Source organism: Carassius carassius, chromosome 26 (genome assembly GCF_963082965.1).
Source record: "Carassius carassius chromosome 26, fCarCar2.1, whole genome shotgun sequence".
Taxonomy (NCBI): domain Eukaryota; kingdom Metazoa; phylum Chordata; class Actinopteri; order Cypriniformes; family Cyprinidae; genus Carassius; species Carassius carassius.
Genome location: NC_081780.1, coordinates 17703232 through 17727403, shown reverse-complemented (window position 1 = coordinate 17727403; position 24172 = coordinate 17703232). Strand labels below are relative to the sequence as shown.

At 39.6% G+C, this 24172-nt stretch overlaps 1 protein-coding gene across 3 annotated transcripts in view; it reads right to left on the bottom strand.

The window, feature by feature from the left end:
• The window catches only part of LOC132105917 (IQ motif and SEC7 domain-containing protein 3-like), a 149871-nt gene that overhangs the window by 3686 nt on the left and 122013 nt on the right, over positions 1-24172 (bottom strand). For all 3 annotated transcript variants that reach the window (XM_059511453.1, XM_059511455.1, XM_059511456.1), the window contains exons 10-13: positions 23123-23222; positions 20088-20249; positions 6725-6817; positions 5664-5710 (exon numbers count right to left, since the gene is read on the bottom strand). In XM_059511453.1, the coding sequence (XP_059367436.1) occupies positions 5664-5710; positions 6725-6817; positions 20088-20249; positions 23123-23222 (402 nt within the window). The remainder of the gene's footprint in view (positions 1-5663; positions 5711-6724; positions 6818-20087; positions 20250-23122; positions 23223-24172) is intronic.

Sequence of the window (24172 nt, the reverse complement as noted above, 5' to 3'; positions counted from 1 at the left end):
ATGCAAAAAAGCATGGCATCAATTTTTCTCATGAGGTTCGGGACTTAAAAGGATAGTTCACCCAAAAATGAAAACTTTATATTCATATGCTTACTCCCAGGGCATCCCAGATGTAGAGGACTTTGTTTCTTCAGTAGAACACAAACAAAGTTTTTTAACTCAAACTGTTGCAGTCAGTAAGGCATATAATGGAAGTGAATGGTAATCACGGCTTTGAGAGTCTAAAAAACATACACAAACAAAACCAAATTAAACCCTGTGGCTTGTGTCCATACATTGATGTGATTTATGAATGCATTACTGCCACCTATCTCTCAAATAGACCATTGACACTCTATCTACAATCAATGTTAATGTTCCATTTGAGAGATAGGTGGCAGTAATGCACTTAAAAGTCTGCAATCTACAGTAAAGCAAGAAGAAGAGGAAGACACGTCACATGCCAGCTGAAGAAGAAGAAGCAAACGTGCTCAGGACAGTTCGGACATTCAGTGATTCCCATTCACTTCCATTATATGACTGACAGACTTAAGAAACAAAGTCACCTAAATCTTGGATGCCCTAGGGGTAAGCAGATAAACATAACATTTTCATTTTTGGGTGAAGTATTGTTTTAAAGGGTTAGCTCACCCAAAAATTCAAATTCTGTCATTAATTACTTAACGTCATGTTATTCCAAATCAATAAGACCTTTGCTCATCTTCATCAAATTAAGATCTTTTTGATGAAATCCGAGAGCTCTCTGGCCCTCCACAGCAGAGCTCTTTGACCCTTAGACTGAAATGTTCCCAGACCCAGAAATGTATAAGGACATTGATAAAACATTCCATGTGACATCAGTGGCCCAACTTCAAATTTTGCAAAGCTATGAAAATACTTTTCGTGCGCAAATATTACAAAAATAAACATTTATTCAACAATTCTTCTCCTCGAGATACCATCTTCCGCCATTTTGGAGAGTAGTGTGACACATAATCAATGCGTAATCAGCATTGTTTATGTTCAGGAGAACGTGTTCAATTTTTTAAAAATTATTAAATAAATTATGTAATTTTTGTTTTCTTTTTGCGAAGCTATGAGAATACTTTTTGTAGACAATTTAAGTTGATCCACGGATGTCACATGGACTGTTTTACCAATATCCTTGGAAACCCTGGAAACATTTCATTTCATTCTTCAAAGATATCTTAATTTGTGTTCCGAAGATGAATGTAGGTCTTACAGATTTAGAATAACATAAGGGTGAGTAATTTATGACAGCATTTTCTTTTTTGCGTGAACTAACCCTTTAAACCAGAGTTTGCCTGGATTTGCAAACAACTCCCTCTCTCTCTTACCTAATCGTCTCCTAGGCTCTAATAATGGCACGTATCCACAATTGTCTGTGAGATACTTCCACTGCCTCCGGTTTTGATGTCTTTGAGGAGTGACGAACATAGTTACTAGTTCAAAGTTAGTTAATCTAGCTCGGTCTCAGGATATATACTGACAAATAAGGGTTGGCTTGATGGCTAAAGTGAGGGCACTTTCCTCTGAATCAATCTTCTTGGTTGATTGTTGGAGATAGGGAGCAAATTGACTGATGGTGCACCACTTTGTCTGAGACTGGAGGGATTTCATTTGGGTTAAAAAATTGTGTTGGCGACATCATAAGATTCTAGTAAGGAAATTAAGTACAATGGTCAGGTTCTGGAAGTATAAACGTTCTCTTTTTTCATGTTTAAACGTTCATTAATATTCTCCATAAGAAAATAGATTTTTTTAAACAATAAATTATGTTACCTACTATGTGTTTTGAGGTTGTTAATCCTATGGCATGTTGACTTACCTAACTGCATATGCATTTGCAGGAGTTTCCCTTTTTAGAAGCAAATTTATGGTTTAAAATAATCATGCTTAGTGATTTACTAAGGTTTGTGGCAGTCAATTTACTGGTATTTGTGCCATTGCTTAATGCCCAAAAAAGCAAGTCGTAAGCCATTTATGACACCTATGATGTTAATAAAAGGCCCATACTTGATTATCATCTTTGCTTGTTTGCGACACTATGTTAATTTGCAATGATTATAGTAAATTGTGTTGTTAATTTTGAACATGATTTTGATCACGCTAATTTGCCCTGCTACATAAATCACGCCCTAAAGCTAGTAAGTAACACAGTCTTGTACCTTTATCCTTTTGTCCACTATTCAAATAATATTTTTGCTTCAATTAAAAGTTTGTAATGTTATGATTTACAACCCGAATTCCGGAAAAGTTGGGACGTTTTTTAAATTTTAATAAAATGAAAACTAAAGGAATTTCAAATCACATGAGCCAATATTGTATTCACAATAGAACATAGAATTCGGGTTGTACCTCATAACTGGTTTGCTTGGTTTATGGCTTACAACGCTTTAATGAATAACGTTAAAAATCACTTTGGGAAAAATTAAAGGAAAAGAAACTTCCAGAACCAACTCCTTTGATAAGGCTATTTTTATTTTAGGTTTCATAATTTTGAAAATGTACTTTAGAATAGTTTGTCTTTTCCTCAGTTATGGTATTTTTTTTTTCATTTGGTTTTCAAAACGAATAACTTAATTTGCATACTGCTCACCTTACTGAATTAATTAAACATTAATAAAACATTTCCAGGTAACACTGTAGTGTAGATACAAATTCTCACTATTGACTAGTTGCTTATTAGCATGCCTATTATTAACATATTGGCTGTTTATTAGTACTTATAAAGCACATATTCTGCATGACCATATACTACATCCCTGATCCTACCCAATGCCTAAACCTAAATTACCTTACTTACTATTAATAAGCAGCAAATTATAAGTTTATTGAGGCAAAAGTCATTGTGACAAGTTGGGCGGGCCGAGAGCTGTGGGAACGGAGCGAGGCCGGTGGAGTTCATGATGATGAGTGAAACCTGCACTGGAGTCCCATGGAGCAGCTCCGGAAGGATAAAAGGAGGGGTGACGATAGTGCAAGGCGAGAGAGGACTAGGCTTGGACTATTTTATGTTGTTTTGGTTCTGTTTGTGTGCAGCAGTCGCGCTATTTTCAGTTTTTTGTTAATTTTATTATTACAGTTTTGTTTAAATGTACGCCGGTCCCCGCCTCCTTCTTCCTGATGTACTAGCTTTGTTACAGTCATTAGTTAATGGTTTGATAGTTGTGAGAATTGGACCTTAAAATAAAGTGTGACCATTCTGGTTATCAAATGTTACAATTTGCTAATTGTAGGTGGAAGCTTTTAACATTTCAATTTGTCTGATGAATCCATAAAGCCCTGAAAAAAAGAGAAGACTATGCAGTGCAGACAACTGTTAATATGACAATATTTACACAACTATCAATACTTTGTTGAACAATCACCAAGCAATGCTTAATTTTGTTGAATGTTGCATTGGTAATTTTAGGAAAAAACGTAACACGTAAGCCAAACATGGTGAGGTCAAAGTGTCTGAATAATTTTTGGTCCCATTTTTTTTTTTTTTTAGCAATTTCACTAGTAGTCAACTTTATGAAGAATTTTTGGGTATAATATATCACAGATCGATTTATTTTGCTATACTCACTTACATGAATTATATTGTCCTTCACCTACTAGTAAAAAAATAAATATAAATATAGTAATTGTTGGTTTGACTGTGCATTAATACTTGAAACTACAAGTAATTCAGTCAAGAGCAGTGAGTGGTTTTCTTTCTTTCATTTTGTTGGATTAAGATTACAGCAGCTAGTAGCTAAATTAGGCATGGTCACTTTAAGAGACATTGAATGCATACAATATAATACACATTAATTTTTTTCCCAACTGTTTACTTTCACTTAAGACATAACCGACAGTTTTTTCGAACATACTTTCCAAGACTGGGATTTTGATATATTTTGTATTTGTCGGTAGAGCAAAAAGAGACAAATTCGGTGTTCAAGCGTTTTGAGACACGACTCTGAATCTGCGTAAGTCCTGAACACCAGAATACCGCGGATGCTGAATTGGGCTCTTTCAGTTTAAACTGTGATTTGTATTTGTTCGTTCAGGTGCAGGAGGAACTTCAAGGAGAACTTCGCAAAGTTTAGCTTTTCCATGTCTTGTGTTTGAATGCTTTACACTCTTTTAAATGTTAAATTGGCAAGTGGCAAGGCTTAAAAACATGTGAAAATGATAAGCTTTTGTGATAAAATGCTGCAGTGGCCCATCAACTGTCCTGGGGTGCATTTCCCAAAAGCATGGTTGCTAACTAAGTTAGCAACTTTGTTGGTTGCAATACAATTTCCCATTGCCAACCAACTAAGTTGCTAACAGGTTAGCAACTGTGCTTTTGGGAAACGCACCCCTGATCGTCTTTTTAGATTGGCCTCAGCCAGATGGTCGAGATCGCCAGGGGCCCCCACTCAGCCGTGGGCCCCTATAATTGTCACCACCTTTCACCCCACTAACGATGGCCCTGTAAATGACATACTGCAAACTGCTGTTAAATTATGAAATATTAATGCCTTCTACATAAAAGTGAGTATGCTGAAGCTCAGCAACCCTCCAACACACTTCAGCTGCCATCTTTTCCCTCTCTTCTCAATGTCTGTGTCCATCTTGGCACACTTTTCAGGTCATGTCCATCTCAGCCTTACATCCTCTGTCCAGCTAGCAATACTGCCATGTTTAAATGGGAAGGTGGCTCAATTAGTCTATAGTAGTTGGACACCTTGATTCTCTCTCTCTCTCTTTCCCTCTTAATCTTTCAGGATATGGCTGGCATTTCTTCTGACCCCTCTGCTGCCTGCGATGTGTTCCGACAGCCCGTGCCCTTCAGGGTTTTGCAGGGTGCTGACATTTACATGTGGCATGATTAAGGTGAGAGTTTTCAGTGCCAGACAGGAAGTTGCTGCCACTCTGATCATGTTCAGGCTATGAGCAGTCCACTAATGTGCTACATCTAATGATAGCAGAACTGAAATTTGCATGCTAAGCAAAACATGCAGGCAGGGCTGGTGGATTTAGAACAAATAAGGTTTTTTTTTTTTTCTGTCTCTCTCTTTGTAACACTTTATTTAAAGGACCAATTCTCACTATCAACTAATTGCCAATTAGTATGCATTTTAGTGCTTCCAAAGCACATATTAACGCTTTTTACTCTGAACTGTAATAAATATATTTTGTTTTATTTCAGCTTTATTTCAAATGATGAAAATTGTTTTAATAGTTTTACTTTTATGCATGCATAGACTTTGTTGAAATGCTCCACTAAAATGGAAAGCTTATATATAATTTCTAATCTCTTCTATCCGCTGTCTGCTGAAATTGTTTTTTTTCTTTCTTTTTCTGATCATCAGCAAGGTAAAAACATGTATTAATTTTTTGTTTCGATAATTCTCTTCCACAATGCAAAGTTAATTTTAGAGGAAGGTACTACAGTGCACAGATGAGTTTTACCTCCAGGGGGCTGCTGTCAACTTTGGGTTTGGCGGAGATAATGTTTAGAGTGAATTTAGGGGAAGTGGAAGGTTGTCTTGTTGAGGACACTGCGTTTTCACTCCAGCAGGAACATATGGCTGTTGTAGATTGTTAATTCCTGTTCACTAGCTTTATGTGTCCTATAAACTGTGAGCTACTGATGGATGCTAGGGGTCTGTAGGGACTTACCTGCAAGGACACTGAGCTCTTACCTCTACTGCATTGTGTCCACTCTGTGATGCGCTCATTTCCTGTTTCCCTAAGCAAAAAAAATCAGAGTACAAATCAGACTAAAGATAAAAAAAAATGGGTGAATATGTACCTTTAATGATAGTTTAAGTAAATATGCTTGAAACTATGTTAATAAAATCAAATAAAAAATTCACATTCTGTAAAAGGTAGCACTTTATTTTACAGTCCTGTTCCTCATGTACATACTATGTACTTATTATAGTAACCCTGAACCTACCCCTAAACCTAACCCTACCCCATGTAGTTACCTTGTATTACCAGAACTTTCTTAGATAAATACACTGTAAGTACACTATAAGTACATGTTAGTACACGTACTGTAAAATAAAGTGCAACCAAAAATTCTGTCATGACAGCTCTCAGAGGGATTTGCATGGTAATTACATGATAATGTTAATGTGTTTGGTCTTGGTCGAATAGATCTGCTACACTGCTGCAGTAGAGGAAGTACCCTGACTTGTTGGTGCCAATACATTCTCAACACGCTGCTGTGAAATTACATGACATAACCCCTATATACACAATAACATGCATGAATCACCCCGTAGAGATCTATACAGGTGGAGCTGGGGAAGGGGGAGGGTTTCTGAAGCACGCTGAAACTGCTACAGCAAGCATTAGCATTAGCAAATTAGTATTTGAATGTTGAGCAGCGAACTCACTGAACCAATAAGCTGCGCCATGTGATGATGTCATTGTGTCAGATTGAGTTTGACCTAATGGACTGCTCCATCTAAAGTTCCATGCCATAACTTATGGTATATGAAAATGTTTCTGTGAGATTCACCCAAGCATGACTGAGGAAATAAATAAATAAATAAATAAATAAATAAATAAAGCAAGCAAGCAAGCACAAGCAACTTCACTTAAATTCTCTGTATTGTTTGGTACTGAACTTTTAATAATACTTTTACATTTACTTTATAGCTGGGAGTAAAACCTGCTTTAAAACACCTAAATGGATATTGAATGCTAATCATTTGAAATACAGCAAATAGATGTGTTTCTGACTGTATTTTACCTGAAGGAGAACCTTGTCTTCCCTTCAACTCAAGCTGAGTCCCGTTGTTCTTGATGGAGTGGGTTTTGGCTCCCTGTTGTTTCTCCAACTCCCCTAAAAAGACAGTGAAAAGAGACCAGGAGAGGTTTAAGTATATGCCACACACATACAACAGCATGCTCAAATCCTCTAAACCTTGAGTCATCCGTTTCCAAACAGCAAAGCTCAAAATCACCATACTTAGACTCAGGGCTTGATGATAATTGCCTGCCATTTCTAATCAGGCTACAAAAGAGCTTTTCCCTCTTCCAAAAGTATTGTAAGAAAGCTCAGGCTCTGCATTAGGACTCTTTTAGGGAAAATATGCCTTCTGATTGAATGAAGCCATAAGAAAGGACTAAGCCCTGATAAAAACCTGTGAGTGCACAAAGAATAGCTGACAACCAATCACCTGGATACTAAAACGCAGTGTGCTACCTAATTAAACGTATTTATTACAGTAGTCAGGAAAAAAAGAGGTATATATATATATATATATATATATATATATATATATATATATATATATATATATATATATATACCTCTTTTTTTTCAAAACTTTACACACAAATCCAAGAATTGCACACAAAAAAAATTCAATTTGTCTCACATCTCTTGCAAAACGAAGTACTACTTTCAAAGTATCCCAAACACATCGCAAAAGAAAACATTTGCATATTATTACATATTAATTCCTGTTAGATTGTTGTGTGTTACATAGAAAATTGTGTGTTGTGTTTTGTAAAATGTATTTTATGCAATTGAAAACTTTTATGCAATTGAGTCAAAGGCCAAGAATTAGCGTATGGTTTTGGAGATTTGGTGTGTGGTGTTTGAATGTAAGGTTTCAGAAATTGTGCGAACAGTAAAGATTTTGCGTAAAAAATAAAATAATAATAATAATTTCATAAATATAAATACATTTTGTGTGGTAGATAAATAAATAAAATCATTAACTTGTTCATTCTGTTTTATTCCCTCTTTTATTTTACTCGTGCACTCTTTTTTATGATTTTAAAATTATTGTTGTATTTTGTTAATTCATGAGTTACTCTATTTTCATTATTATTAATATTAATAATAATAATAAAAATAATTATCTTAAAAAATGTATACATCAAGTTTACAACCCGAATTCCGGAAAAGTTGGGACGTTTTTTAACTTTTAATAAAATGAAAACTAAAAGACTTTCAAATCACATGAGCCAATATTTTATTCACAATAGAACATAGATAACGTAGCAAATGTTTAAACTGATAAAGTTTACAATTTTATGCACAAAATGAGCTCATTTCAATTTTGATTTCTGCTACAGGTCTCAAAATAGTTGGGACGGGGCATGTTTACCATGGTGTAGCATCTCCTTTTCTTTTCAAAACAGTTTGAAGACGTCTGGGCATTGAGGCTATGAGTTGCTGGAGTTTTGCTGTTGGAATTTGGTCCCATTCTTGCCTTATATAGATTTCCAGCTGCTGAAGAGTTCGTGGTCGTCTTTGACGTATTTTTCGTTTAATGATGCGCCAAATGTTCTCTATAGGTGAAAGATCTGGACTGCAGGCAGGCCAGGTTAGCACCCGGACTCTTCTACGACGAAGCCATGCTGTTGTTATAGCTGCAGTATGTGGTTTGCATTGTCCTGCTGAAATAAACAAGGCCTTCCCTGAAATAGACGTTGTTTGGAGGGAAGCATATGTTGCTCTAAAACCTTTATATATCTTTCAGCATTCACAGAGCCTTCCAAAACATGCAAGCTGCCCATACCGTATGCACTTATGCACCCCCATACCATCAGAGATGCTGGCTTTTGAACTGAATGCTGATAACATGCTGGAAGGTCTCCCTCCTCTTTAGCCCGGAGGACACGCCGTCCGTGATTTCCAACAAGAATGTCAAATTTGGACTCGTCTGACCATAAAACACTATTCCACTTTGAAATAGTCCATTTTAAATGAGCCTTGGCCCACAGGACACGACGGCGCTTCTGGACCATGTTCACATATGGCTTCCTTTTTGCATGATAGAGCTTTAGTTGGCATCTGCTGATGGCACGGCGGATTGTGTTTACCGACAATGGTTTCTGAAAGTATTCCTGGGCCCATTTAGTAATGTCATTGACACAATCATGCCGATGAGTGATGCAGTGTCGTCTGAGAGCCCGAAGACCACGGGCATCCTATAAAGGTCTCCGGCCTTGTCCCTTACGCACAGAGATTTCTCCAGTTTCTCTGAATCTTTTGATGATGTTATGCACTGTAGATGATGAGATTTGCAAAGCCTTTGCAATTTGACATTGAGGAACATTGTTTTTAAAGTTTTCCACAATTTTTTAACGCAGTCTTTCACAGATTGGAGAGCCTCTGCCCATCTTTACTTCTGAGAGACTCTGCTTCTCTAAGACAAAGCTTTTATAGCTAATCATGTTACAGACCTGATATCAATTAACTTAATTAATCACTAGATGTTCTCCCAGCTGAATCTTTTCAAAACTGCTTGCTTTTTTAGCCATTTGTTGCCCCCGTGCCAACTTCTTTGAGACCTGTAGCAGGCATTAAATTTTAAATGAGCTAATTAAGTGGATAAAAGTGTAAAATTTCTCAGTTTAAACATTTGCAACGTTATCTATGTTCTATTGTGAATAAAATATTGGCTCAAGTGATTTGAAATTCCTTTAGTTTTCATTTTATTAAAATTTAAAAAACGTCCCAACTTTTCCGGAATTCGGGTTGTAAGTTGTCATCTTGGTCAATCCACATGTGTATGTGTGTTTTTAATTGTTTAGTTAAAAGTAATTAAGTTGGGGCTGCCAGTTTAACATGATAATTTATATATGTTAAACATTAAATGTTATTATAGGTTATTTATAAATATTATAGGTTTATAAAAATAAAAAAGTTACTTGTAACTCTCGCACTTGCAATATGTATGAATGTATGTATGTATTTATTTCTTTATTGTTTGTTTGATTGTTTGTTGTTCCATCAACCATTACCGATGTTAAAAATTATAATCAAATATGGATAAACAAGTACTGTTATTTTGGTCAATTTTGCCCCTCTATTCAATATATTTATTCTTGAAATATTCTTTTACAAATATCAGTTTATTTTTCTACATTTCCGTCATTTAGAAAGAGTACATTTGATCCACAGCAAAACCCCTGGAGTCTCAGATTACCTGCCACAGTTTTCACACATTAAGTGCAAATGAGGATTGTCTTTATTTGCAATTCTAAAATAAAGACAAAGACATGAAATGCAAGTAAAAGTATCAATGAACAAAGGCATTTATTCATGTATGGATTTTAAAGAGAAGTTCCTTTATGTGGAAAAGAAAAGATGTGTGGCTGTGTAGATGACAGCTCTCAGTTCACCAACAGCTGTATTCCTGAAAGAGAGTAAAGGTGCTTATCTCTCTCTTCCCGGTGAAACTGCTGACACAGATACACGTACAGCAAAAGACTTGCCATGGACCCTTGCTCTCTCTAGCTCAGAATGTAATGAAAACCAACCGGCCTCAGCAGAATACATGCTTTGATGTCCACTGGCACTCAGCCCTTTCTTATCCTGTCTCTCTTTTTGTTTTGCTCCCTCATGGAAACCAAAAGGCTTTTTTTTCTGTTCCTGCTTCCATGTCTTTCCTTCTCAGTTCCTTCAGAGGATATTTGAAGGCCTGACAGCACTGTGTAAACGAAAATTTTTCATTTATTATAGAACATCAAAACAGCTCAGTGAGAGAATGCACAGGGAAAGCAAACGTATACACACCATGTTTAAAAAAATACAGTGCTAATAAACAGTAGAGAAGCTAAGACCGCAAAATGAGAATGATATTACACAGAAATTAACTAGTCCAGTAAGCAGCCTTCACATTTGTGAACAGAAGAACTAAAGGGTCCAAAAGTGGTCCATTCTGTCTTAACTTTTTAGGCTGTTGTTTCAGACATAATTGCATTTGAACTGAAATATGATGCATAAATATTTATGAAATTGAATAATTTTGTTAAAACCCTAATGCTAAAAGTTTTGACTTTTTGCTTTTTTATCAAGTGTCTTATTTAAAAAAAAAAAAAAAAAAAAAAAAATATATATATATATATATATATATATATATATATTTGTATATATATATATTTATATATATATATATATATATATATATATATATATATATATATATATATATACAATAATAATAATAATAATAATAATAATAATAATAATAATAAAACTAACACAAATAACATTTTTTTAAAATATTATTATTATTATTATTATTATTATTATTATTATTATTAATTATCAGTCCATTAATCCAGCTTTAGTGTTAGATAAAAATGGTAATTATTATTATTATAATTATTATTATTATCATCAGTGATAAAATTAGTTCCCTTTCAGTCGATCACGTTCTACATTACGTCAGAAAGAGACTGAAGAATGGGATCTCGCCTGAGAGCCCAATCACCTTCGAGTGGTTACAAAACGAGCCAATGGTACGCCGAGTACCATGGTCTGCGGAATTTGCATATCGAGCTCTGCCCCACAGAGCGGGTATATAAGAAGCACCGCGAGCAACGCACATTCAAGCTTTCGCTTCGGAGCCAAGCACATTGCTTGCTGCTTTCACCAGAGTGTTTACAAGCGAGTCAGCTGGTGTTAGTGTGGCTGCGCGATTCAGCGGTTCGTCTGGGTTTCCTACAGTCAGCTCCCGCGTTCCTCTGAGTGCTTCAGCGCCACTAAAAGAGTGTTTTCCTGATGCAGCTGAGAGCATCAGGCTTGACTGGAATCTTCCACCCTGCCCTGAGTGCACCAGGAAGTGGCCAGTTCATGGAGGGCACCTTTAACTGCCTGAAACCATTTTGGTGCTTCCTCCGCCTTCACTGCCCTCGATGGCGGAGCGGCCAAGGGGTATGCTGGGATTCCCCCAGCGGAGTGTTCTGTTGCGATGTAACTGTGTCCTCAGAGCACCTGCGCATGGCGTGGTGGTCCCAAGCTTCCCTCTAAGGCCTTTAAGTTCTCATCCATGCTGTGGCCAAGGCTTACAGAGCTGCGGGTCAGGGCGCTTCTGCCCTGCACGCCATTGCCACCCTTCAAGTCTACCAGGCCAAGCTGCTCAAAGAGCTGAACGGGGGCAGTGCTGACCCAGGGGTTTTTGCAGGAGGCGCGCACTGCTACCGATCTCGCTCTCTGGGCGACAAAGGTTACTGCACACTCCTTGGGTCAGATGATGTCCACTTTGGTGGTCCAGGAGCGCCACCTATGGCTGACCCTGGCAGACATGAGGGAGTCTGATCGGACTCAACTCCCCGGTCTCCCAGGCTGGCCTCTTCGGCGACGTGGTAGAGAATTTTACCCAGCAGTTCTCTGCCGCCCAGAAGCAATCTGAGGCCATCTAAGGCCGCCTCAGCCTTCTTGTCGTCAAGGGTGCCCCCCTCTAATCTCCGCCACTCCCACTTGGCCACAGCTTCTAACACAAAAGACTGCTTTTTAAGTTATCTTCCTGATGTATCCAAATTCCTTAGCATATCCAAAACCTCAGAACAACTTGATGATGTAACAGAAACTATGGACTCTCTCTTTTCTAGCACTTTAAATAAAGTTGCTCCTTTACGCTTAAGGAAGGTTAAGGAAAACAGTTTGACACCATGGTATAATGAGCATACTCGCACCCTAAAGAGAGCAGCCCGAAAAATGGAGCGCAGCTGGAGGAAAACAAAACTAGAGGTATTTCGTATTGCTTGATGGGAAAGTAACATATCCTACAGAAAAGCATTAAAAACTGCTAGATCCGATTACTTTTCTTCTCTTTTAGAAGAAAACAAACATAACCCCAGGTATTTATTCAATACAGTGGCTAAATTAACGAAAAATAAAGCCTCAACAAGTGTTGACATTTCCCAACACCACAGCAGTAATGAGTTTATGAACTATTTTACTTCTAAAATCGATACTATTAGAGATAAAATTGCAACCATTCAGCCGTCAGCTACAGTATCACATCAGACAGTGCACTATAGACCCCCTGAGGAACAGTTCCACTCATTCTCTACCATAGGAGAGGAAGAATTGTATAAACTTGTTAAATCATCTAAACCAACAACATGTATGTTAGACCCTATACCATCTAAGCTCCTGAAAGAGGTGCTTCCAGAAGTCATAGATCCTCTTCTGACTATTATTAATTCCTCATTGTCATTAGGACATGTCCCCAAAACCTTCAAACTGGCTGTTATTAAGCCTCTCATCAAAAAACCACAACTTGACCCCAAAGAACTAGTTAATTATAGACCAATCTCGAATCTCCCTTTTCTGTCCAAGATACTAGAAAAGGTGGTATCCACACAATTATATTCCTTCTTAGGGAAAAATGGTATATGTGAGGATTTCCAGTCAGGATTTAGACCGTATCATAGTACTGAGACTGCTCTTCTTAGAGTTACAAATGATCTGCTCTTATCATCTGATCGTGGGTGTATCTCTCTATTAGTTTTATTGGATCTTAGTGCTGCGTTTGACACAATTGACCACAACATTCTTTTGCATAGACTTTAATACTTTGTTGGCATCAGTGGAAGTGCATTAGCATGGTTTAAATCGTACTTATATGACCGCCATCAGCCACACCAATTTGAAAAACTAATGGATTGCATAGTCGATATAAAAAACTGGATGACGAGTAATTTCTTACTGCTAAATTCTGAAAAAACAGAAGAGTTAATTATAGGACCTAAAAACTCTGCTTGTAATAACCTAGAACACTGTCTAAGACTTGATGGTTGCTCTGTCAATTCTTCGTCATCAGTTAGGAACCTAGGTGTCCTACTTGATCGCAATCTTTCCTTAGAAAGCCACGTTTCTAGCATTTGTAAAACTGCATTTTTCCATCTCAAAAATATATCTAAATTACGGCCTATGCTCTCAATGTCAAATGCAGAAATGTTAATCCATGCATTTAAGACCTCAAGGTTAGATTATTGTAATGCTTTATTGGGTGGTTGTTCTGCACGCTTAGTAAACAAACTACGGCTAGTCCAAAATGCAGCAGCAAGAGTTATTACTAGAACCAGGAAGTATGACCATATTAGCCCGGTCCTGTCAACACTGCACTGGCTCCCTATCAAGCATCGCATAGATTTTAAAATATTGCTTATTACTTATAAAGCCCTGAATGGTTTAGCACCTCAGTATTTGAATGAGCTCCTTTTACATTATAATCCTCTACGTTCGCTACGTTCTCAAAACTCAGGCAATTTGATAATACCTAGAATATCAAAATCAACTGCAGGCGGCAGATCCTTTTCCTATTTGGCGCCCAAACTCTGGAATAACCTACCTAACATTGTTCGGGAGGCAGACACACTCTTGCAGTTTAAATCTAGATTAAAGACCCATCTCTTTAACCTGGCATACACATAACATACTAATATGCTTTTATTATCCAAATCTGTTAAAGGATTTTTAGGCTGCATTAATTAGGTAAACCGGAACCGGAAACACTTCCCATAACAACCTATGTACTTGCTACATCATTAGAAGAATGGCATCTACGCTAATATTTGTCTGTTTCTCTCTTGTTCCGAGGTCACCGTGGCCACCAGATCCAGTCTGTGTCCAGATCAGAGGGTCACTGCAGTCACCCGGATCCAGTACGTATCCAGACCAGATGGTGGATCAGCACCTAGAAAGGACCTCTACATCCCTGAAAGACAGCGGAGACCAGGACAACTAGAGCCCCAGATACAGATCCCCTGTAAAGACCTTGTCTCAGAGGAGCACCAGGACAAGACCACAGGAAACAGATGATTCTTCTGCACAATCTGACTTTGCTGCAGCCTGGAATTGAACTACTGGTTGGAACTACAGGAGAACTGGCCCCCCAACTGAGCCTGGTTTCTCCCAAGGTTTTTTTCTCCATTCTGTCACCGATGGAGTTTCGGTTCCTTGCCGCTGTCGCCTCTGGCTTGCTTAGTTGGGGACACTTCATCTACAGCGATATCGTTGACTTGATTGCAAATAAATGCACAGACACTATTTAACTGAACAGAGATGACATAACTGAATCCAATGATGAACTGCCTTTAACTATCATTTTTGCATTATTGACACTGTTTTCCTAATGAATGTTGTTCAGTAGCTTTGACGCAATGTATTTAGTTTAAAGCGCTATATAAATAAAGGTGACATTGACAGCAGCAGCCTTCACTCTGGCTGCAGCGAGGAGACGGCTGCAGAAGGGCGGCGCAGCCTATCAGAGTTGGGGACGTCAGCTCATCAGGAGATGATAACAGGACCATTCCTTCCCATGGAGGAGGGCTGGGGGAGAACCCTTTGTTCACTAAAAGCTGTTTCCTCTACCTCCGGGTCCCAAGAGGCCATGAACGACAATTGGCGAAATGCTTCCTCGCTGCTCTCGTTCCCCTCTGCCCTTGCCAGTTTCCATGCAAAGCCGGCTCGAGAACGCTTCGCCTTCTCATGCCCTCTTTGCTACTTGGAGTCAGACGAGTTCCCGCACTCTGCCCCCGCTAAGGTACTCTATGCCTCCCATGCCTCCCTCATGTCTGCTCCACCTCGCTGCCCCACTGTGGGTACGCCTGTAGTCCCCTTGACCCTGCTAGATCAGTTTCTGGGAGCCTGGCTAGAGCTTCCCAGGCCATCCCGCTGGCTCATCCGGATTATCAGGCTTGGCTACGTGATTCAGTTCGCCCGGCGTCCCTCCAGATTTTGGGGTGTTCGTGCAACGATGGTGGGCAAACATGCTCCTGTCATGCACGCAGAGATCGCGATAGAGCCAGTCCCTCCAGCTGACATGAAGTCTGGCTTTTACAGCCCCTACTTCATAGTATCCAAGAAAACAGGTGGGTTACGGCCAATACTGGACTTGCATGCCTTGAACCGAGCTCTTCACAGACTCCCATTCAAGATGCTAATGCCCAAGCGCATTTTCGAATACATTCGTCCAATGGCTTGGTTTGCAGCAATCAACCTGAAGGACGTGTACTTTCATGTCTCCATTATTCCTCTTCACAGACCATTTCTTTGGTTTGCTTTCGAGGGGCAGACATTTCAGGACAAGGTTCTCTCATTCGGGTTGGCCCTGTCTCCCTGCATCTTTACGAAAGTCGCGGAGGGAACGAGGTGTCCATATCTTCAACTACCTCGACGACTGGCTGATTCAAGCTCACTCTCGAGCGCGGATGTGCTGGCACAGGGACCTGGTGCTCAGACCGGCTGGGCCTTCAGGTCAACTGGGAAAAGAGCAAACTCTCCCCTGTGCAGAGGATCTCTTTTCTCAGTATGGAAAAAGACTCGGTCGCCATGTTCGCGTGACTTAGGAACGAGCACGCGCAGTCACTGCTGAATTGCCTGAGACAAATCAAGGGCAAGAGACCGGTTCCACTGAAACTGTTTCAGAGGCTCCTGGGGCATATGGCATCCGTGGCGGCAGTTATACCGCTCGGGTTACTCCATATGAGACTGCTTCAGCACTGGCTTTACGACCGAGTCCCGAGGTGGGCATGGCAACTGGGCATGCTCCGAGTGACTGTAACTCCGGCCTGCCTCTGAACCTTCACCCCGTGGTTGGAACCCTCGATTCTACGGGCCGGCGTGCACCTAGAACCTGTGTCAAGACATGTTGTTTTGTCAACAGATGCCTCTGCCACGGGCTGGGGTGCCATGTGCAACGGGCATGCTGCGTCAGGCTCCTGGGTGGGACCCCGACCTCAGTGGCATGTCAATTGCCTCGAGTTGCAAGCAATACGTCTTGCTTTGCACCGCTTCAGGGCCCTGCTGAAGAACAAGCATGTTCTGGTCCGTACGGACAACACTGTGACCGTAGCGTACATCAACCATCAGGGTGGTCTACGCTCCCGCCGCATGTCACAACTCGCTCGCCATCTCCTCTTGTGGAGTCAGAAGCATCTAAGGTCACTTTGTGCCATTCACATCCTGGGCAGGCTCAATTGTGCAGCTGACAAGATCTCACGGCAGCAGTCTCACTCCGGGGAATGGAGACTCCACCCACAGTCGTTTCAGATGATTTGGGAACACTTCGGAGATGCTCGGGTAGACCTGTTTGCCTCTCCAGAAAATTCCCACTGCCAGTTGTTTTACTCCCTGACCGAGGGCACCCTTGGCATGGATGCTCTGGCACACAGCTGGCCACTGGGCTTTCTCAGGTGAGCCTTCTTGCACAGACATTGTGCAAGATCAGGGAGGATGAGGAGCAAGTCCTCATGGTTGTGCCTTTTTGGCCCAGCCGGACCTGGTTCCCCAAAATTGTACACCTCGCGACAGCCCCTCCCTGGCCAATTCCTCTGAAGAAAGACCTTCTTTCTCAGAGACAGGGCATCCTCTGGCACCCACGTCCCGATCTTTGGAACCTACATGTGTGGGTCCTGGACAGGTCATGGAAGGTTTAGGTACTTTGCCACCGCAGGTGGTAGCTACCATCACTTCAGCTAGAGCCGTGTCCACCAGACACTCCTATGCTTTGAAGTGGAACCTCTTCATCACTTGGTGTTCTTCACGGCCTGAGGACCTCTGGAAATGCCCGATCGGGTCAGTGCTTTCCTTTCTTCAGGAGGGGTTGGAACGATGGCTGTCTCCTTCCACCCTCAAAGTCTATGTGGCTGCCATTTCGGCTCACCATGACCCTGTTGAAGGTAAGTCTCTTGGGAAGCACAATCTGATCATCAGGTTCCTGAGAGGAGCAAGGAGTCTCAATCCGCCTCGCCCTCAGCAAGTCCCCTCTTGGGACCTCGCAGTGGTTCTATCGGCACTGCAGAGGGCTCCCTTCGAACCCTTGCTCTCAGTAGATCTAAAGTTTCTATCTTTGAAAACTGTGCTCCTGACGGCTTTGGCTTCGGTGAAGAGGGTCGGGGACCTGCAGGCGTTTTCGGTTGATGAAGCGTGAAGTGGGCATCAGGATCCTCAACATCGATATCTCGATGACCGGCTCATCATGAGAGGAGTTGTGCAGTCACAGAGACCTGGTGCTTCGACACCTCAGTCAGTTGGGGCTGGAGAGTCAGACGGTCCAGCTGATCTGGAGTCGATTCAGGGAAGCCCATGAGTTGCTTCCCATGAGTTGTCCCACTAACAGCTGTACTACTCCCTGTCTCAGGCCCCGTTGGGCACGGATGCACTGGCACACAGCTGGCCTCGGGATCTATGCAAGTATGCGTTTCCCCCAGTGAGCCTGCTCACACAGACACTGTGCAAGGTCAGGGAGGATGAGGAACAGGTCCTGTTGGTTATGCCTTACTGGCCCACCCGGACCTGTTTTCGGAACTCATGCTCCTCGTGACAGACTTACCCTGGTGCTACCCCCTGAGGAGGGACCTCCTCTCTCAGGGGCTGGGCACCATATGGCAACCACGTCCAAATCTTTGGAACCTCCATGTGTGGCTTCTGGATGGGACGTGGCAGACCTAAGTGATCTGCCACTGGCAGTGGTAGACACTATCACTCAGGCTAGAGCCCCCTCCATGAGGCAGGCCTTTGCTCTGAAGTGGAGTCTGTTCTTGAATTGGTGTTCTTCTCACCGAGAAGACCCCCAGAGATACTTGGTCAGAGTCATGCTTTCTTTCCTGCAAGAAAGGTTTGGAGTGTAGGCTGTCACCCTCTACCTTGAAAATGTATGTGGCTGCCATTGCAGCCCATCACCATGCAGTTGATGGCCGGTCCCTGGGGAGGCATGACTTGATTGTTAGGTTTCTGAGGGGTGCCAGAAAGGTTAAATCCTCCTAGGACACCCCTGATACCTTCCTGGGACCTCTCTATTGTTCTGTCTGGACTTCAGAGTTGTCCCACTGAGCCGCCGGTTTCAATCGAGCTTAAGTTCCTGTCTCTCAAGACAGCACTCCTGATCACGCTCACTTCCGTCAAGAGGGTCGGGTGAAGAGTGAAGTGAAGAGTGCTTTGTGTTTGGGCCGGCCTACTCTCACGTTGTCCTGAGACCACAGCCTGGATACATGCCCAAGGTTCCCACCACTCCCTTCCGAGACCAGGTGGTAAAACTGCAAGCACTACCCCTGGAGGAGGCAGATCCAGTCTTCCTGTTGCTGTGTCCCGTAAGAGTGCTTTGCATATATACGTTGACCGCACCCAGGGGAAGGGGAAGGCTGTCTCCAAGCATAGGTTGGCCCACTGGATAGTGGATGCCACCGCCTTTGCGTACCATTCACAAGGCGAGCCTTGCCTCCTGGCCACATGGAGTGTGGCCACCTCTTATGCGCTGGCGCACGACGCCTCTCTGGCAGACATCTGTCGAGCTGCGGGCTGGACAACACCTAACACCTTCACAAAGTTTCTTCCCCTGTGTTGGGTAACAGGTAATTGGCAGGAAGGGCTGGCTTGGTGTCACGCTTGCTGCGTCATTCCCCCTTACACGGGGATGCGAGCGCCTTTCTTCGCCCAGTAGATTTTCTTTGTTGGTGTACCCTGGTTGAGCATCCTCCAGCACCCCCGGCGGTCAGACTTGGAGGAGCAGTCTGTCGCCGGGCCCAGTACTGGTGTTAGCATGCCCGGAGTCCCAGTCAGCCCCTGTACTGGGCTAGGTGTCCATATGGCTTGATTCCCTACGGGTAATCCCATATGTGAATTCTTCCACGGTAATGTTTCCCTCTTGGTAAACCTGTGTCTTTCTTTCTTTCTTTCTTTCTTTCTTTCTTTCTTTCTTTGTTGAAACCTTGATGCATTTACTTAACTATCTTTAATGATTAAGAACAGCATTTATCTTTTTATTTATTTATTTATTTATTTTTATTTTTTATTTTTTTTATAGTTGCTGACCCCTAACTTTTGAATGGTAGTGGGTGGCTGGGCATAAATGTTAAGGAACTGTATGGGAAATTACTTATAATGTATTATAATGTTGCATTACATATTAATCATATGTGTCTCTGCATCTGTTTTATTACAGCTGCCAACAACTGGGATACTTCTGTTAACCCAGCAGCATTACCCAGAGTTACCATGGAAACACTTTCAAATATTCAATAGATGACTGCTGATTCACATCACGAAGCAAAAAAAAAAAATAAAAAAATAATTTAAAGAAATCAAGTGAAAAAGTATATTTTCATTTGATTGCTAACTAGTTCAACTCAAAAGAGCCACTCACAAGTCTATGATATTCTGTTCTCTATAGATATGGCTCAGGTTATCCCCTAAAAATGTCAGTCAGACGAAAACCATTTGCTTAGAAAATTATCGATGTCGAGTGGTATCATTCATGTCTGCTTCACAAATGATGTGCAATCAGCTTAACACATTAAACATGAATACATATATATTCTCTTATACACATGCACTTCATATTGACACACATCCTACTCACATTCAATACGTATCTGTTCCATCTCTGACACCTCAGCGATGGACTCCTTCAGGTCCTCTACGAACTTGAGCAGCTCCTCTGCGCTCTGAGCACAGAAATTCAACACCTGCTTCTTATCAGAGCCCGAACATGGAGACACAATAGTGATGGCATGAGGATAGTCTGAAACAAAAACAGAAAAAATAGAAACATTAGAAAAAATGAAGGTTTGTGTTGTTATTCACTGATAATATTGTCAATTTTCTTCTTAAGGTCACATCTAGAATGTCTTCACTTCCAGATTCAATTATTCATCCACTTTAATTCTGTCATAGCCAAAAAAAAAAAAAAAAAAAAAAAAAATATATATATATATATATATATATATATATATATATATATATATATTTAAAAAATATATATATATATATAGACTTTTTTTGAAGCTTGACAGAAATGGTCACTTTTGGAAACTGCCACTAACGAAATGTGTGATGATTGTATTTTCTATAATACTTAATAATAAAAAAATTTATAATTATAATTATAATAATACCAAATAAATGCTATTTTATTAAATATGTTTCCCAAAGTAAAACAGAATATTCAATGGATAAGAAAAAAATAACAACAAAAAAGTAATAATAATAATAAAATTATATATATAAATTATGTATATATATGTATAATTATATATATATATATATATATATATATATATATATATATATATATATATATTGGACTTGGTTGACCTTGATTTATATTCTGGATTTCAATATGAGTTTACAGGCCAGTCAAGCCCACCCTTGGAAACACCTCAGCGTATTCCAGGTGTTAAAGTTTCTTTATAAAAATCAATGGTTATCGCTTATTATCATTATTTCCATAATCTTTTAAACTGTCATGAAATTGGAAAGATTTTGGAAAGACTGTATTACTTCCAACAGTAGCCTAACACACTGCCTAAATTCTTATTTGACTATTTCTGACCAGTAGCCGACATAGCCCAATTGATGTTAGCAGAACAGACGTTTGAAAAAATTATGCTAGGATGATGTTTTGTTAATGTTCTGACTGGCTTTGAAACTTATTACATTGTTACAGCATATGTATACCTTTATAACACATTCATAACACATTAATAACACCTTTATAACATATTTATAGCACAACTTCACATTTCTTGCTGTATTTACATTTATAAGCCTTACAAACTCCATCACTAGGGTCACTGTCAACTCAGCAAATATTTAGTGTCTTTTACTGTCATGGTCATGGCTGGAAACATGTTTGTTTTTCTGCTGATTTACACATTTGTGTCTCTCTTATGACATCCAGTCTGTTCAGTCAATCATTACAGAATCAAGTGGGGTGAAATACAAGCGTGAGCTGTGACACTCTCTTCTCCCTTAATTACAGCACCAGCTGCCATGAATGTTTGTGCGTGTGTGTGTGTGTGTGTGTGTGCATGTGTGTGTGTGAGTGAAAGCGAATGAGTGGGAGGAAAAGAGAAGGGCTTGTGGCTACCTTAATTGGAAAATGAGAGGCTGCCTGTCAACTTCATTTATCATGTGGTATTCTTTTTGTTGGAAGGAAATCTGAGAAGTGGGTGTTTGAAAGGCGCATAATTGTCTGGATTTCATATGAAGTTTTTCTTCACTTCATAGTGATCAGGTTACCTACACTACCCTACAAAGGTAAAATACAGTACTGCACAAAATGTCTTCAAAGTTTAAACAGTAAATTGGATTTTAAATGATCTGAAAACTATTTATCACAGTGACCATTTCTCTGAATCTGTGAATAGTTTTAGTCAAACCCAAATCCAAGGGGACTGCTAGTTACTGCATTTGCACGACAGTATGATGTGGTGGACAAATTCTGAGACCTCCAGTGAAATGCCTGCATTTGACATATTTTTCATTCTTTGATTCAATAAATTATAGTTAAAAGCAACTATGGTTGCAAGATCCATTATTACTACAGTTTAACCCTTAAATGCACAAATGTTTCGCAGATCATTATTACATATTTGGGTCTTCAGCAACACAGACCTATATATCTAGTAGGGACTGATTTCTAACTGCTGCAATGGTATAAAACTTTCCTAATATTTGAATGACAAAATAATAAAATAAATCATATTTCATTACCTTTTGAAACTAGGAAGGCTTCAATTCGAGCAAATTATTTTACAATCACTGTCATTGTCACAGTACAATTCAGCATATGGCTCATATTTGTGACATCTCAAACCATATTCTCAAAATGATCTATGATTAAAATCAATATTATGATCGCTGGCAGCTTATTCACCACATCCACCGTAAAATAATAGTGAGATTTGTATTTCATTGTGTAATTATGCTGCAGTAAAGCCATTCAAGCCAGTTTAGATTTTACTGATGACATTCTTTTATTTTATGCCTAATAATAATAATAATAATAATTATAATAATAATAATAATGAGTGAAACATCATATCATCATTGTGTAACAGTGCCAACTTGAGGAATAAAGGTGAATTGCACTTACTGAGTCTACAGATATTTATTTATTGGTATACAAAAAAAAATTAATAAAAAAAAAGACCTCGGGTCATTAGTGACCCTATACACTTTTTAAAAATTAATTAAGGGAGGTGAGGGTGGTGAATGACATCCCGCTTCACTAAAGACTCAAGGTATATGTTTAAGGGTTAACAGAACTTAGCTAGGTAACCACCACAGTTAGCCATGCTTTTGGGAAAATGTACCTCATAACCTGTGCGATGCCTTTGGTGGGAACATTTTATATTGGTTGTTATACATATCAAATCAATTAAGAAATGTCAGATAAAAAGCCATTTATTTGTAGCTGGTTATGTGATTCAAATGTCAAAATACTGTATATTAGCATACAAACCATTAAAAAGTAATTTGAGGTCATAACAGTATTTCAGAAAGAACTGAATGAAAATAAATCTTTATTTTTGTGCAAATTATCCAACTATTTATGCAAAATTTCAAATGAGCCTATAGGGTGGATTTACCACAAAAACGGTATGATCTTACATTCGTTTTCAAACAGGTGGAACTGCATGCCCAGCAGCCCCATGGCCTTGCAAAACGTGTATGCAGCTGAACTCTTCTTCTTTGGGCACAATTTCAAAATCTGTGAAGGGAGAAAATAGACATTCCAATTAGATTCACTGTCACTCATTTGAGCAAAAGAGTAAAAATGGTAAACACTAGCTCTGTTCCAAATCCTGATGAACTGCCTAGCTACCATAGACACTTCTAAGGCAGCATACTAACTAAAGTGATACCTTATAAGTGCTCTCTCTACATTAGCAGCACACCACACAAATAGGATTCCTCAAGTCAAATGATTAGGAGGTATTTATGTTAGCTTGTTGCTAAGCTAGTTAATATTACAACTTTTAATACACTTTAGGTGTGTCCCAAATTGCATACTTGCAAAAATGCAGTACTATTCTGTAATGTTTTGCAGAACAAATAGTGCGAGTAGTGCGTTCACACTAAAAATTCCAATGCATTTAAAAACCCAAATGATGCCCTTAAACAACTAAAAAACTAAGTGTGGAATGTTGGACACTTCATGCACTCGGCTGTCACAACTTGTGTCACGGAGGGGGAGGGGCTACCAGACTCTGATTATCAATGACAAAAATAACCTAATAAAGTTCATACACTACTTGGTTGTACTGTACAGGTGCATAATATATAGACACAATATATATATATATATATATATATATATATATATATATATATATATATATATATATATACATTTGGGTTTTTGTTTCTACTTCCTTGCATTCAGATTACAAGTATTCATTATTTTTGCTACATTAAATTAAATCCAGGAATTTAACTCTCAGCTGACATTCTCAATTAAATTTTGAATAGCACCAATTCAACCCTGCTATCTGTCTTTCAGTGTTAGATTGTAAGTGTTGGAGTGTACGTGAGAAATAGAAGGCCACACAGATTAGTGTAGTGTTAGGAGTCTACTTACCAGAATCCCTACTGGTTTACTCAAAATACCACAATATGGAACCTATATTTAATTCTGCCACAAACCTAAGGAAAGCGTGA